The sequence below is a fragment of the Mobula hypostoma genome, chromosome 2 (genome assembly GCF_963921235.1).
Source record: "Mobula hypostoma chromosome 2, sMobHyp1.1, whole genome shotgun sequence".
In the NCBI taxonomy this organism is placed as follows: domain Eukaryota; kingdom Metazoa; phylum Chordata; class Chondrichthyes; order Myliobatiformes; family Myliobatidae; genus Mobula; species Mobula hypostoma.
In genome coordinates, this window is record NC_086098.1 from 160316133 (window position 1) to 160330844 (window position 14712).

At 44.8% G+C, this 14712-nt stretch overlaps 1 protein-coding gene across 5 annotated transcripts in view; it reads right to left on the reverse strand.

The window, feature by feature from the left end:
- The window catches only part of fer1l4 (fer-1 like family member 4), a 407998-nt gene that overhangs the window by 207296 nt on the left and 185990 nt on the right, over positions 1-14712 (reverse strand). For all 5 annotated transcript variants that reach the window (XM_063040941.1, XM_063040940.1, XM_063040943.1 and 2 more), the window contains exons 20-22: positions 11323-11410; positions 10554-10667; positions 2650-2802 (exon numbers count right to left, since the gene is read on the reverse strand). In XM_063040941.1, coding sequence (XP_062897011.1) covers positions 2650-2802; positions 10554-10667; positions 11323-11410 — 355 coding nt within the window. The remainder of the gene's footprint in view (positions 1-2649; positions 2803-10553; positions 10668-11322; positions 11411-14712) is intronic.

A 14712-nucleotide genomic window follows, 5' to 3' on the forward strand; every position in this document is an offset into this window, starting at 1 on the left:
GGTGGGAGAGTCTAGGACAAGAGGGCACAGCCTCAGGATAGAGGGGTGCCCTTTCAAGACAGAAATGCAGGGACATTTCTTTCGACAAGGGGTGGTGAATTTATGGAATTTGTTGCCACATGCAGCTGTGGAGGCCAGGTCATTGAGTGCAGTTAAGGCAGAGAATGATAGGTTCTTGATTGGACATGGCATCAAAAGTTAAGAGGAGAAGGCCAGCAACTGGGGTTGAGGAGGAGATTAAAAAAAAAAGGATCATCCATGGTTGAATGGCGGAGCAGACTCAATGGGCCAGATGGCCTAATTCTGCTCCTATATCTTATGGTCTTATGGTCTACAATGGAATGACACACTGAAATGGAAGGAAATATACATTATTTACTGAAACAACTGACATAAATTGTCAACAATTGTCAACAGGGAGGCCTCACCACAAATATATTTTTAATTATCTTAATCAACTAATTGGAATTTGTTTTATTTTCAATACCTTTCTATTGCCTTTCACATTCTTCTCTGAACAACTGATCTTTTGGACTTCTTTTAGGTATGACTTGGTTGAAGTGAAGGATCTAAGTCCAAAGTCTGTCCATGGCTGACCCAAAGCCCACACTCCAATGACCCAAAGCTGGTACGTTCATGACCATAAGCCCATAGCCCAATGACCCAAAGCCCGTACCCCAATGACACAAAGCCCGTACCCCAATGACCCAAAGCCCGTACCCTCATCACCCAAAGCCCATACCGTCGACCCAAAGCCCATACCCTCATTACCCAAAGCCCGTACCCCAATGACCCAAAGCCCACACCCCAATGACCCAAAGCCCGCACCCCAGTGATCCAAAGCCCGTACCCTCATCACTCAAAGCCCATACCCTCATTACCCAAAGCCTGTACCCCAATGACCCAAAGCCCGTATCCTCATCACCCAAAGCCCATACCCCAACGACCCAAAGCCCATACCCCAATGACCCAAAGCCCGCACCCCAGTGACCCAAAGCCCGCACCCCAGTGACCCAAAGCCCGTACCCTCATCACTCAAAGCCCATACTCCAACGACCCAAAGCCCATACCCCAATGACCCAAAGCCCACACCCCAATGACCCAAAGCCCATACCCCAGTAACCCAAAGCCCGTACCCCAGTGACCCAAAGCCCGCACCCCAATGACCCAAAACCCGTACCCTCATCACTCAAAGCCCGTACCCTCGACCCAAAGCCCATACCCTCATTATCCAAAGCCCATACCCTTGAGCCAAAGCCCATACCCTCATTACCCAAACCCACACCTTCATGACCCAAACCTGTACCTTCATGAATAAAAGCCCATACCCTCATTACCCAAAACCTGTACCCTCATTACACTAGGCCTGAACCCTGATGACCCAAAGCCCATTCCCTCATTGCCCAAAGCCCATGCCCTCATGACCTCAAAGCCTGTACCCTCATGAATCAAACCCTGTACCCTCATGACCCAAAGCCTGGACCCCCATGACGCAAAGCCCGTACCCTCATGACGGAAAGCCCGTACCCTCATGACGCAAAGTCTGTACCAGGCATAACCCAAAGATTGTGCCCTGACCGAAAGTCTGTACCCTTATTACCACAAACTGCAGACCCTCATTACCCAAAGCCTGAACCCACATTACCCAGTGCCTGTACACTAATGACCCAAGGCCTGTGCTCTCATACCCAAAGCCCATACCATCATTACCCAAAGCCCATACCATCTTGACACAAAAGCCCGTACCCTCATGACCCATAGTCTCTACCCTCATGACCCAAAGCCCGTACCCTCAAGTACCAAAGCCCAAACACGGCATGACCCTCATGACTGTACCCTCATGACCCAAACTCCATACCCTCATGACCTAAAGAATGTACCCTTATTACCCCAAAGTGCAAAACCCTCATTACCCAAAACCTGTACCCTCATGACCCAAAGCTGAACCCTCATGACCAAAAGCCCATACCCTCATGACCCAAAGCCCGTACCTTTTTTTACCTCAAAGTGCATACCCTCATTACCCAAATCCTGAACCCTCATTACCCAAAGCCCGTACCTTCATGCTCCAAAGCCCATACTTTCATGACTCAAAGTCCTTACCCTCATGATCCATAGCCCGTACCTTCATGACTCAAAGTCCTTACCCTCATGACCCAAAGCCTGAACCCTCATTATCCAAAGTCCGTACCCTCATGACCCAAAGCCCGTACCCTCATGACCCAAAGCCTGAACCCTCATGACCCAAAGTCCTTACCTCATTATCCAAAGCCCGTACCTTCATGATCCATCGCTCGTACCCTCATAACCCAAAGCCTGAACCCTCATGACTCAAAGCCCGTACCCTCATGACCCAAAGCCTGAACCCTTATGACCCAAAGCCCGTTCCCTCATTACCCAAAGCCTACACCCGTCATGTCCAACAGCCTGTACTTTCATGACCCAAACACTCTGAAACAAATTAAGTGATACGAAGGAACTGGTGAATTATCTGCTCATGCAGACACAAAAACAATTTGCAGATTTCTCATGGTCTCCAGGGAAACACTGACCAGCAGGTGGCAGGGCTCTTTTGGAAACTAACTGAAACACAGTGTTTCATGAGGCAGCATTGCCATCTACTGACTGGTGAAAGGATGGTGTCCTTACCTTCATAATGATGGATTGAATTTTCCCACAGTCTTTTCCATTTTCTTCTTCCGCAACTGAGTAAAGAATCTGTCGTGCAGGGACACGAGCAACTGCCACACGCTTCCCGTTGCTCAGCATCCAGATAAAGATATCCGGAATAGGTGTTTGAGGCTGAGAGAAAATACAAGCAATATACCCTGAATTCTTCAGAAATTTTTTAATGAAGAATTATTTTGTCGGTGGGCATCATTGAGTCGTGGCTGAAAGAAGGTCATAGTTGGGATTTTAGCATCAAAGGATGTACCTTGTATTGAAAGGACAGGCTGGAAGGCATAGACGATGGTATGGCTCTATTTCTAAGAGATAGAATTACATCTTTAGAAAGGGGAGACATTGGGTCAGAGAATGTTGAATCTTTGTGGATAGAGTTAAGAAACTGCAAGGGTAATAAACCATTATGGGAATCATATATAGGCCAAGATGTTGGGTTGAGATTGCAAAGGGAGCTGGAAAGGGCGTGTAATAAGGGTAATGTCACAATTGTAATTCGGGTCTTCAATATGCAAGGGGATTGGGAAAAGCAGGTTGGTGTCAGGATGCGAGAGATGGAATTTGTTAAATGCCTACGAGGTGGCCTTTTAGAGCAGCTTGTGCTTAAGCCTACTTGGGGAAAGGCTATCTTAGATTGGGTGTTGGGTAATAACCCAGATCTTATTAAGGAGCTTAACGTAAAGGAGTCCTTAGGAGGCAGTGATCATAATATGATGGAATTCTTACTGCAATTTGAGAGGGAGAAGCACAACTCACATGTATCAGTATTACAAGGGAAGAAAAGGAATTAAGGCATAAGAGAGGAACTTTCACAGGTGCATTGGAGGGGATACTGGCACTGATGACATCAAGCAGAGATGGCTGAAGTTGCTGGGAATAGTTCACAAAGTGCAGGATAAATATGTCCCACAGAAGTTGTTCTCAAATGGCAGGGCAAGGCAACCATGCCTGACAAGGGAAATTAAAGACTACATTTTGGTAGGACTAATCAAAATAGGACATACGTGGTAAATGGTAGGGCATTGAAGAATGCAGTAGGACAGAGGGTTCTAGGAATAATGGTGCATAGTTCCCTGAAGGTGGAATCTCATGTGGATAGGGTGGTGGAGAAAGCTTTTGGTATGCTGGCCTTTATAAATCAGAGCATTGAGTATAGGAGTTGGGATGTAATGTTGAAATTATACAAGGCATCGGTGAGGCCAAATTTAGAGTATTGTGTACAGTTTTGGTCACCGAATTATAGAAAAGATGTCTTCAAAATAGAGTACAAAGAAGGTTTTCTAGAATGTTACCTGGGTTTCTTCACCTAAGTTACAGAGAAAGGTTGAACAAGTTGGGTCTTTATTCTTTGGAATGTAGAAGGTTGAGGGGGGGACTTGATAGAGGTGTTTAAAATTATAAGGGGGGATAGATAGAGTTGACGTGGGTAGGCTTTTTCTATTGAGAGTGGGGGAGATTCAAACAAGAGGACAGGAGTTGAGAGTTAAAGGGCAAAAGTTTAGGAGTAACATGAGGGGGAACTTCTTTACTCAGAGAGTGGTAGCTGTTTGGAACGAGATTCCAGTAGAAGTTGTTGAGGCAGGTTCGATGTTATCATTTAAAAAAAAATGGATAGGTGTATGGACAGGAAAGGAATGGAGGGTTATGGGCTGAGTGCAGGTCGGTGGGACTAGGTGAGAGTAAGAGTTCGGCACGGACTAGAAGGGCCGAGATGGTCTGTTTCCGTGCTGTAATTGTTATATGGTTATATGGTTATATGGTTATAAAAGACAAGGAAAAGGGCATGTAATGTAGCAAAAGTGAGTGGGAAGTTGGATGACAGAGAAGCTTTTAAAATCCAACAAAGAGCAACTAAAAAAGCAATAAGAAGAGAAAAGATTAAATATGAGGGCAAACCAGCCAATAATCTAAAGCAGGATACTGCAAGTTTTTTTCAGTTTTCTAATGAGTAAAAAGGAGGTGAGAGTTGATATTGGACCACTGAAAATGATGCTGACGTGTTGGCAAAGGGGACAAAGAAATGGCAGATGAACTTAATAAGTACTTTGCTTCAGCCTTTACTGTGGAATGCATAAGCTGTATGCCAGAGGTCCATGAATGTCAGGGAGCAGGCGTGAGTACCATTGATATTACAAAGGAAAAAGCGCTTGGCAAACTCAAAGGTGGGTAGGTGACCTGTACCAGAATCCTGAAAGAGCTTGCTAAAGAGATAATGGATGCATTGGTCATGATCTAGCAAGAATCATTTGATTCTGGCATGGTTCCTGAAGACTGGAAAATTGCAGATGTCACTCTACCCTTTAAGAAGGGAGGAAGACAAAAGAGTGGAAATTATAGGCCAGTTAGCCTAACCTCAGTGGTTGGGAAAATGTTGGAGTCCATTATTAAGGACAAGGTTTTGGGGTACTGGGAGACTAATGATAAAATAAGTCAAAGTCAGCATGATTTCTATGAAGAAATTGTGCAGATGCTGAAAATACAGAGGAACACAAACAAAATGCTAGAGGAACTTAGCAGTTCAGGCAGCCTTAAGGAGAAACATAGAAAACCTACAACACAATACAGGCCCTTCGGCCCACAAAGCTGTGCTGAACATGTCCTTACTTACTTACTTAGGATTACCCATAGCCCTCTATTTTTTTGAGCTCCATGTACTTGTCCAGCAGTCTCATAAAAGACACTACCGTATCCACCTCCACCATTGTTGCAGGCAGCCCATTCTACGCACTCACCAGTCTCTGCATAAAAAAACTTGCCCCTGACATGTCCTCTGTACCTACTTCCAAGCACCTTAAAACTGTGCCCTCTCATGCCAGCCATTTCAATCCTGGGAAAAAGCCTCTGACTATCCACACCATCAATGCCCCTCATCATCTTATCCACCTCAATCAGGTCACCTCTCATTCTCCGTTGGTCCAAGGAAAAAAGGTCAAGTTCACTCAACCTATTCTCATAAGGCATGCTCCCCAATATAGGCAACATCCTTGTAAATCTCCTCTGCACCCTTTCTATGGTTTCCACATCCTTCCTATAGTGAGGTGACCAGAACTGAGCACAGTACTCCAAGTGGGGTCTGACCAGGGTCTTATATAGCTGCAACATTACCTCTCGGCTCCTAAACTCAATCCCATGATTGATGAAGGCCAATGTACCGTACGCTTTCTTAACCACAGAGTCAACCTGCGCAGCAGCTTTGAGTGTCCTGTGGACTCGGACTCCAAGATCCCTCTGATCCTCCACACTGCCAAGTCTTACCATTAATACTATATTCTGCCATCATATTTGACATACCAAAATGAACCACCTCACATTTACCTGGGTTGAATTCTATCTGCCACTTCTCAGCCCAGTTTTGCATCCTATCAATGTCCCACTGACAGCCCTCCATACTATCCACAACACCCTCAATCTTTGTATCATCAGCAAATTTACTAACCCATCCCTCCACTTCCTCATCCAGGTCATTTATAAAAAGCACGAAGAGTGGGGTCCAAGAACAGTTCCCTGTTCCCTCCATGCAGAATATGACCTGTCTGCAACCACTCTTTGCCTTCTGTGGGCAACCCAGTTCTGGATCCACAAAGCAATGTCCCTTTGGATCCCATGCCTCCTTATTTTCTCAATAAGCCTTGCATGGGGTATCTTGTCAAATGCCTTGCTGAAATCCATATGCATTACAAAGAAAAGATAAACAGTGAACAGTTCGAGCCAACACCCTTCATCAGGATGGTGGGAACGTTATTTCTTTTCTTTGTGACTAAGTTTTTCTGAGCCTGTCACTATATTGTGCTATGTTCTATGTGCTGAGTGCAGTGTGCTGTTGTGTTTTGCACCTTGCCCCTGGAGGAATTCTGATTCATTTGCCTATATTCACATACGTCTGAACGATAATTAAACTTCAACTTAAATGTATCAACTCATATACTCAGTGCCCTAACTGATAAAAGCCAACATGCTAAGTGCCTTCCATACCACGCTGCCTATCTGTGATGCTGCTTTCAATGAACTATGCACATACTCCCAGGTCCCTCTGTTTCATCACACTCCCTCATGCCCTAGACACATATACTGCTTTGACTTTCTAAAATGCATCACTTCATACTTATCTGTATTCCACTCTTTGGTCCACTTCCCTAATTGATCAAGAACCCCCTGTAACGAATAACAATGCTCCCAACACCAGCCTCTACAGCCTATCACTAGTCATCAGCCTCCAGTCTGAGAAACAGCCTTCATAAGAACATAAGACATAGGAGCAGAATTTGGCCATTTGGCCTATCGAGTCTGCTCCACCATTCAATCATGGCTGATCCTTTTTTTTCTCCTTCCTAACCTCATTTTCCAGCCCTCTCCCATAACCTTTGATGCCATGTCCAACCAAGATCCTATCAATTTCTGCCTTAAATACACCCAATGACCTGGCCTCCACAGCTGCACGTGGGAACAAATTCCACAAGCTCACTACCTTCTGGCTAAAGAAACTTCTCCACATCTCTGTTTTGAATGGATACTCCTTTATCCTGAGGCTGTGCCCTCTTGTCCTAGATTCTCCCATCCTTTCCACATCTACTCTGTCTAGGCATTTCAACAATTGAACGGTTTCATGAGATCTCCTTTCATCCTTCTGAATTCCAGCAAGTACAGACCCAGGGCCATCAAACGTTCCTCGTATGATAACCCTTTCATTCCTGGAATCATCCTAGCCAACCTCCTATGGACCCTCTCCAATGCCAGCACATCTTTTCTAAGATGAGAGGCCCAAAACTGTTCACAATACTCAAGGTGAGGTCTCACCAGTGCCTTATAAAGCCATCACATCCCTGCTCTTGTATTCTAGACCTCTTGAAATGAATGCTAACATTGTATTTGCCTTCCTCACCAATGATTCAGCCTGCAAGTTAACCTTTAGCATGTTCTGCACAAGGACTACCAAGTCTCTTTGTACCTCAGATTTTGGGATTTTCTCCTCGTTTAGAAAATAGTCAGCACATTTATTTCTACTACCAAAGTGCATGACCATGCATTTTCCAACATTGTATTTCATTTGTCACTTTCTTGCCCATTCTCCTAATCTGTCTAAGTCCTTCTGCATCCTACCTGTTCCCTTAACACTACCTGCCCCTCCACCAATTTTCGTATCATCTGCAACTTGGCAACAAAGCCATCTATTTCATCATCTAAATCATTTTTATATAGCATAAAAAGAAGCGGTCCCAACACTGACCCCTGCGGAACACCACTAGTCACTGGCAGCCAACCAGAAAAGGATCTTTTTATTCCTACTTGCTGCCTCCTACCAATCAGCCAATGCTCTAACCATGTTAGTAATTTTCCTGTAATACCATGGGCTCTTAACTTGGTAAGCAGCCTCATGTGTGGCACCTTGTCAAAAGCCTTCTGAAAGTCCAAATACACAATATCCACAGTATCCCCTGTATCTAGCTAACTTGTAATCTCTTCATAGAATTCCAACAGGTTCATCAGACAGGATTTTCCCTGAAAGAAACCATACTGACTTTGTACTATCTTATTCTGTGTCACAAGTACTCCATCAGCTCATCCTTAACAATTGACTCAAACATCCTCCCAACCACCGAGGTCAGGCTAACTGGTCTATAATTTCCTTTCTGCTGGCTTCCTCCTTTCTTAAAGAATGGAGGGACATTTGCAATTTTCCAGTCCTCTGGCACTATAACAGAGTCCAATGATTTTTGAAAGATCATTTCTAATGCCGCCACAATCTCTAACGTTACCTCTTTCAGAACCCTAGGGTGCAGTTCGTCTGGTCCAGGTGACTTATTCAGCTTTTTGACCATCTTCACCCTTGTAATAGTAACTGCACTCACACCTTTCAACATCTGCCACACTGTCAGTGTCTTCCACAGTGAAGATATGCAAAATACTCATTTAGTTCATCATCCATCTCCTTGTCTCCCTTTATTATTTTTCCTGCCCCATTTTCTAGCGGTCCTATATCCACTGTCATTTCTCTTTTATTTTAACATACTTGAAAAAGTTTTTACTATCTATCACCCCACTTAAGTATTGCTTTGTTGTCTGCCCTCCCTCTTGTTTTCACATTAGCTTTGACTTCTCTTGTCAGCCACAGCTGTACTATTTTGCCATTTGAGTATTTCTTTGTTTTTGGAATACCATCTATTCTCTCCTTTCTCATCTTCCCCAGAAACGCATGCCATTGCTGCTCTGCTGGTATCCCTGCCAGCAGCCTCGTCTCTCAAATTCCACTGTAATTTCCCTTACTCCACTGAAATACTGGTACATCAGACTTTACTCTCTCCCTATCAAATTTCAAGTTGAACTCAATCATATTGTGATCACTGGTTTCTAAGGGTTCTTTTACCTTAAGCTCCCTAATTGGCTCCCGTTCATTACATAACACCCAGTCCAGTATAGCTGATCCCCTAGTAGGCTCAACAACAAACTGCTCTGAAAAGCTATCTCTTAAATATTCAAAAAACTCACTCTCTTGAGATCCATTACCAACCTGATTTTCCCAATCGACTTGCATGTTAAAATCTCCCATTATTATCATAACATTGCCCTTTTGACTCGCCTTTTCTATTTCCCGTTGTAATTTGTGGTCCACCTCTCAGCCACAGTAGGGAGGCCTGTATATAACTGACATCAGGGTTCTTTTACCCTGGCAGTTTCTTAACTCAACCCACAAGGATTCAACATCTTGCAATCCTATGTCACATTTTTCTACAGATTTGATGCCATTCTTTACCAGTAGAGCCACACCTCCCCCTCTGCCTACCTTCCTGTCCCCCTGATACAATGAGTAACCTTGGACATTCAGCTTGTAGCTACAACCATCCTTCAGCCATGATTCAGTTATGGCCACAACATCATAACTGAGCATCTATAATAGTGCAACAAGATCATCCACCTTATTTTTTATACTCCATGCATTGAGATACAACACCTTGAGTACTGTATTCACCCACCACCCTCTTCTTCCTTCCTCTGAGCCAATTTCAGGTGAGTCTGTTGGTGTGGCCTCCTGTATAATCAGTGATACCTGACGCAGATTGGGAGACTGCTTCACCGAGCACTTACGCTCCAACCGCCAGGAAAATGAGATCTCACAGTGGCAACCCATTTTAATTCCACTTCCCACTCCTCTTCTGACGTGTCAGTCCATTGCCTCCTCTACTGTCATAATGGGGCCAGACTCAGGTTGGAGGAGCAACTCCTATATTCCGTCTGGGTAGCCTCCAACCTGATGGTACAAACATTGGTTTCTCAAACTTCCAATATTTCCACCCCGTCACCATTCCCCATTCCCATTTCCTTCTCTCACCTTATCTCTTTACCTGCCCATCACCTCCCTCTGGTGCTCCTCCCTTTTTTTCATTCTTCCATAGATCTCTGCCCTCACCTATCAGATTCCCCCTTTTCCAGCCCTCTATTTTCTTCACCAATTAACTTTTCAACTCTTTACTTCACCCCTCCCTCCCTCCCGGTTTCACCTATCACCTTGTGGTTCTTCCGCCCCTTCCCCCAGTTTCTGATTTTGACTCCTCATCTTTTTTTCTCCAGTAGATGAAGGGTCTCGGCCCGAAATGTACTGTACTTTTTTCCATAGATTCTGCCTGGCCTGCTGAGTTCCTCCAGCATTGTGTGTGTGTGTGTTGCTGCAATTTTAGTCCATTTTGTTTCTGGTATTTTGAATTTTCATTCTTTGATTTTTCAATATTATCAAAACTATTTTTGTTCATTTATAATTTAACAAACAGTTTGTATTATGAACAGACCTCAGGAACAGAGAGACTGCCAATGTAAATGCTCAAGGATTTTCTAGTTCATAAATTTCTCAACAAAGTCAGGAAGGTTCAAACCAATCTCACCTCCTCCACTTGTTTTTTGAATTTCTGCACTAGTTTCTGTACTTCATTCAGCCTCTCCGTTAAATTTTTCCCCTTCTGTTTCATAATTTTTAGCGCCTGTTTCGCATGACTAATCTAGAAAAAGTAAAATAACATTCCCTGTGTCAAAAGCAGCATATCTGCAGTCTTTTACAAAGTCTTTTACAAGATATTTTCAAACATTTTTCTTTTGGTACTCCAAACAAATATCACAATTATTTGGTCATCTGTGGAAAGGGTGAATGAGTTTAACATTTCAGATCAAACCCTCTCCGTCAGAACTGGGCAAGTGAGAAAACATCAATTACAAGTTTCTGAGAGTTTGGTGGAAAGGATGGATAGACAAAGGTATTTCTCTGATAGGCAATCAAAGGTTGCCAGATTCCAATGTCCATAGAGCCATGCAGTTATACTGATGAGAGAGATTAGCTCATGGTTCCCAATATCCAGCTCAGCAACCCATGATCCTTGCTGCACACACACTGCACCCAGCTGTTCACACTCTGCTTCCCTCCCTTTGACAAGCTTTTTTGTCGTAGCTGTACAACATGTTAATGTTGTTCCCTTGCCCCTTTTCCTAGTCAAGTATATCGAGGAGCCCAGGACATACATCAGCAGGGAGCCCTAAGCATTAACTTTATACATGCTGTTGTTCAAGACTCAAGGGCCTGAATAGAAGCATTGCTCTTATCTGTTCCACCAGGTCAGTGATAAACTCCCAGATTGAAACAGGCAGCATTCACCCACTTACAACATTACACTTCAAGGTTTTAATTCGACATCTGTCCAGTGTGTTGGGATGATTCATGGTTTTCTTTTCAGCATAAATGTGATATTGTCTAGGACAGAAAAACAGCAAATAAACAATCTGTTGTCATACAATGTACAGGCCCTTGGCAACAATAAGCAAACAAGGCACTTAGCAAGTACCTAACTGAAACATCTTGAAGTTAGTGCATGGCATTTTTTTCATTTTCTTTCTTATAAAATCATAGAACATTGATCATTACATCACAGCACGGGTGTTTTGGCACACAATGTTGTGCTGACCCTTTAACCTAGTCTAAGATCAATCTAATTCATCGCTCCTACATAACTGTCCATTTTTCAATCATCCATGTGCCTTACAAGAGTATCTATAATGTTGCTACCATCACCCTGGCAGAACGTTCCAGATGCTCACAGAGCCTATCAAACCTTTCCCATTTCACTTTATACCTATGTCCTCTAGTTTTTGATTTTCTAAGCCTGAGTAAATAAAGACTGCATTTTCAACCTATCATAACTTTATACCACACTACCTTCATCATTGTTCAAAAAAAATTGTCAAATTAGTGGGACAAGATTTCTCATGAACAAACCATCCTGATATCATCTCTATCCACGCCTCTTATAAATTTGCACACCTCCATCAGGTCCCTCTTCACTTCCTCTATTCCAAGGAAAGCAAACTACCCCTCAACAAATGAATCCCCATTGCACCTTCCTGGAGTGTGGTGACCACAATTCTACATAGTACCCCAGCTCTGGCCTAACCAATATTTTATGAACTCCCTGTTATTGTATTCAATGCCTTATTGAAAGGAAGTATCCCATATATCTTCTTCACCACTTTATCTATCCATGCCGCTACCTTCAGGAATAATTAAACTCATGTAACACTCACTTCTTCTAGCGGCTTAATCTAGGGGGTGATAACCCCGCCCCCCCACCCGGCCAAACTTAAGAAATCTCATTTGGGTGGATGCTGTATGATGTCCCCTGTTACAAATCAGTACCCTGAAATAACAAACCGTACACAATATGCGATTAAACAATTAAGCTTTATAACTCTTACTTTGACTATATGGTCAGTAGAGAAACAAAATATTAAAGAAAAAGGGCGCCAATCTTATTAAACAGTCATGTGCACACAAAGTTGGAGCTCACGCAGTTCGGTAGTTCTTCTTCCACCATCAATCTCCTCCTTCGGACCCCCGCTCGGAGTCCCCCCAGTCAGGAGACCTACCACATTTCTCCGTTCGTGCCTTCTCTCTCCATCTCTCCCTCTCCTTCTCACAAAAGCCCGTGAAAACAATCACAAGACACAGCAATCATCCCTTATTGGCTAGCCCCTAAGTCATAACCCAAACATTGCTGCTACAGAGAAACCATTACCTTAACAGTGGAACATTACATGTGAGCCATTACATTAACCTTAGCAGTGAAACCTTACAGCGTGTTACACTCTCCCCCCCACCGAATTTAGTCATGTCCCCATGATGTTGAGATAATTCGCCAACCCCTCCTGCAAAACACAAAGCCCAATCCAGGTGCACAAGGCAGTGACATAGCTCCCCTAAACAGTAGAGGTCACGCCCTGTTCCCCAGGCATTACGTAGGCCAACCTATCCAGTGGTCTCCTAATCCTCTGAGACCTCTGTACCTCCTCACCTGGACACTACTGGGGATACTTCGGGTCTGCTTGCCAAGTCCTCTCCCGATCTATCACTCTTGTCCCCCTGCATCTCGGAGCCCTCTGTCCCTTGTCCAGGCTCCGCTTTCTCTCCTTCAGTGTCCTGCTGTAACCCAGCCTGCCCACAGCTCGCCCCCACCTCACCTGACTCAGTGGGAGAAGGGCCAGGGGTCTCTTCCTCAATCAATGGGGAGTTAGCGAAGGGCAGCATGTACCACACATCCAGATAATCATCCTCCGAAACAGTATCCCTCTCGTGGGTGGGGCCCAGCCCAGCCTCTCCTGCTGTGGGCCCTGCAGTCACGCCGCATTTTCGCAGAGTCCTCTTACTAGGTGTAGGCTCCAAGTCGGGCTCTTGGTCTACCTGCACCTCTAGGGGCAACAGGTGGTTCCGACGGAGAATATTGACAGGCCCCTTCCCCTCCTCTGGTCTCACCTGGAAAACTGGTATGTTTGGCATCTGACTCTCCACCACATAGGGTGTGGCCACTCAGCGGTCAGCCAACTTGTGCTTTCCAGGTAGTCCCAAATTCCTTATGAGGACCTGGTCTCCCAGGAGTTGGGAGGATCTCACTTTCTGATCATACCTCCTCTTATTTCCACGATTCTGCTTGGCAACCGCAACCCCAGCCAATTCATAAGCCCTTTTCAGCTCTCTCCTTATATCAGACACATACTTTAGATAAGGCTTTGGTGGTAAGTCAACCGTGTCAGTCCCAAAACAAAGGTCGATGGGCAACCTCACCTCACACCCAAACATCAGATAATAGGGTGAATACCCAGTAGCTTCATTTCATGTCCAGTTGTAACGGTAAACCAGATGCCCAATATGTTGACTCCACCTGCTCTTCTTGCTGATCTCCAGGGTCCCGAGCATGTCTAGCAAAGTCCGATTAAACCTCTCAGGCTGGGGATCGACCTGCGGGTGATAGGGCATGATCCTCGACTTCTCAACTCCAAGCATGCCCAGTAACTCATAGATGAGTCTGCTCTCAAAGTCCCGTCCCTGGTCACTATGTATCCGCCTGGGAAGGCCATAATGAACGAAATTCTTTTCCCATAACACTCTTGCCACCGTAGTCGCCCTCTGGTCCTTGGTAGGAAAAGCCTGAGCATATCTGGTGGTGTGATCCGTGAAGACTAAGACATTCATCATGTTGCTGGCATTGGGTTCTACGGACAGGAAATCCATACACACCAGATCCAGGAGCTCTGCACTCTGCAAGTGGGACAAAGGAGCTGTCCACGTAGGCAGTATCTTCTGGTGTATGCAGTGGATGCACGACTTGCAGTATTCTTCAACCTTTGACTTCATTCGGGGCCAGTAAAACAGGTCTTTGAGCAATCCATAAGTCTTCTGCACCCCCAAATGTCCAGCATCGTCATGAAGTGACTTCAATGCAATCCTCCGATACTTCTCGGGCAGAACCAGCTGGCAACACTGGGGTTGTTCCGGGGGTGACATGACCCGGTATAAGATCTGGTTTTTCAACTCCAACCAAAGCCATTCTTTCAGTAATGGAAGCACCGAAGCGTGTTTCGTCTTCTCCGCCTGAGCCATGTCTCCCTTTTCAACCGCAGACCAGATAGTGCCAGTGCCCAGGTCATCTCACTGAGTAGCTGCCACTTCCCCAGAACGCAAATCCGGCAGCTGATTGGTCTTCAGAGCAGTCAGCTCACAGTAAA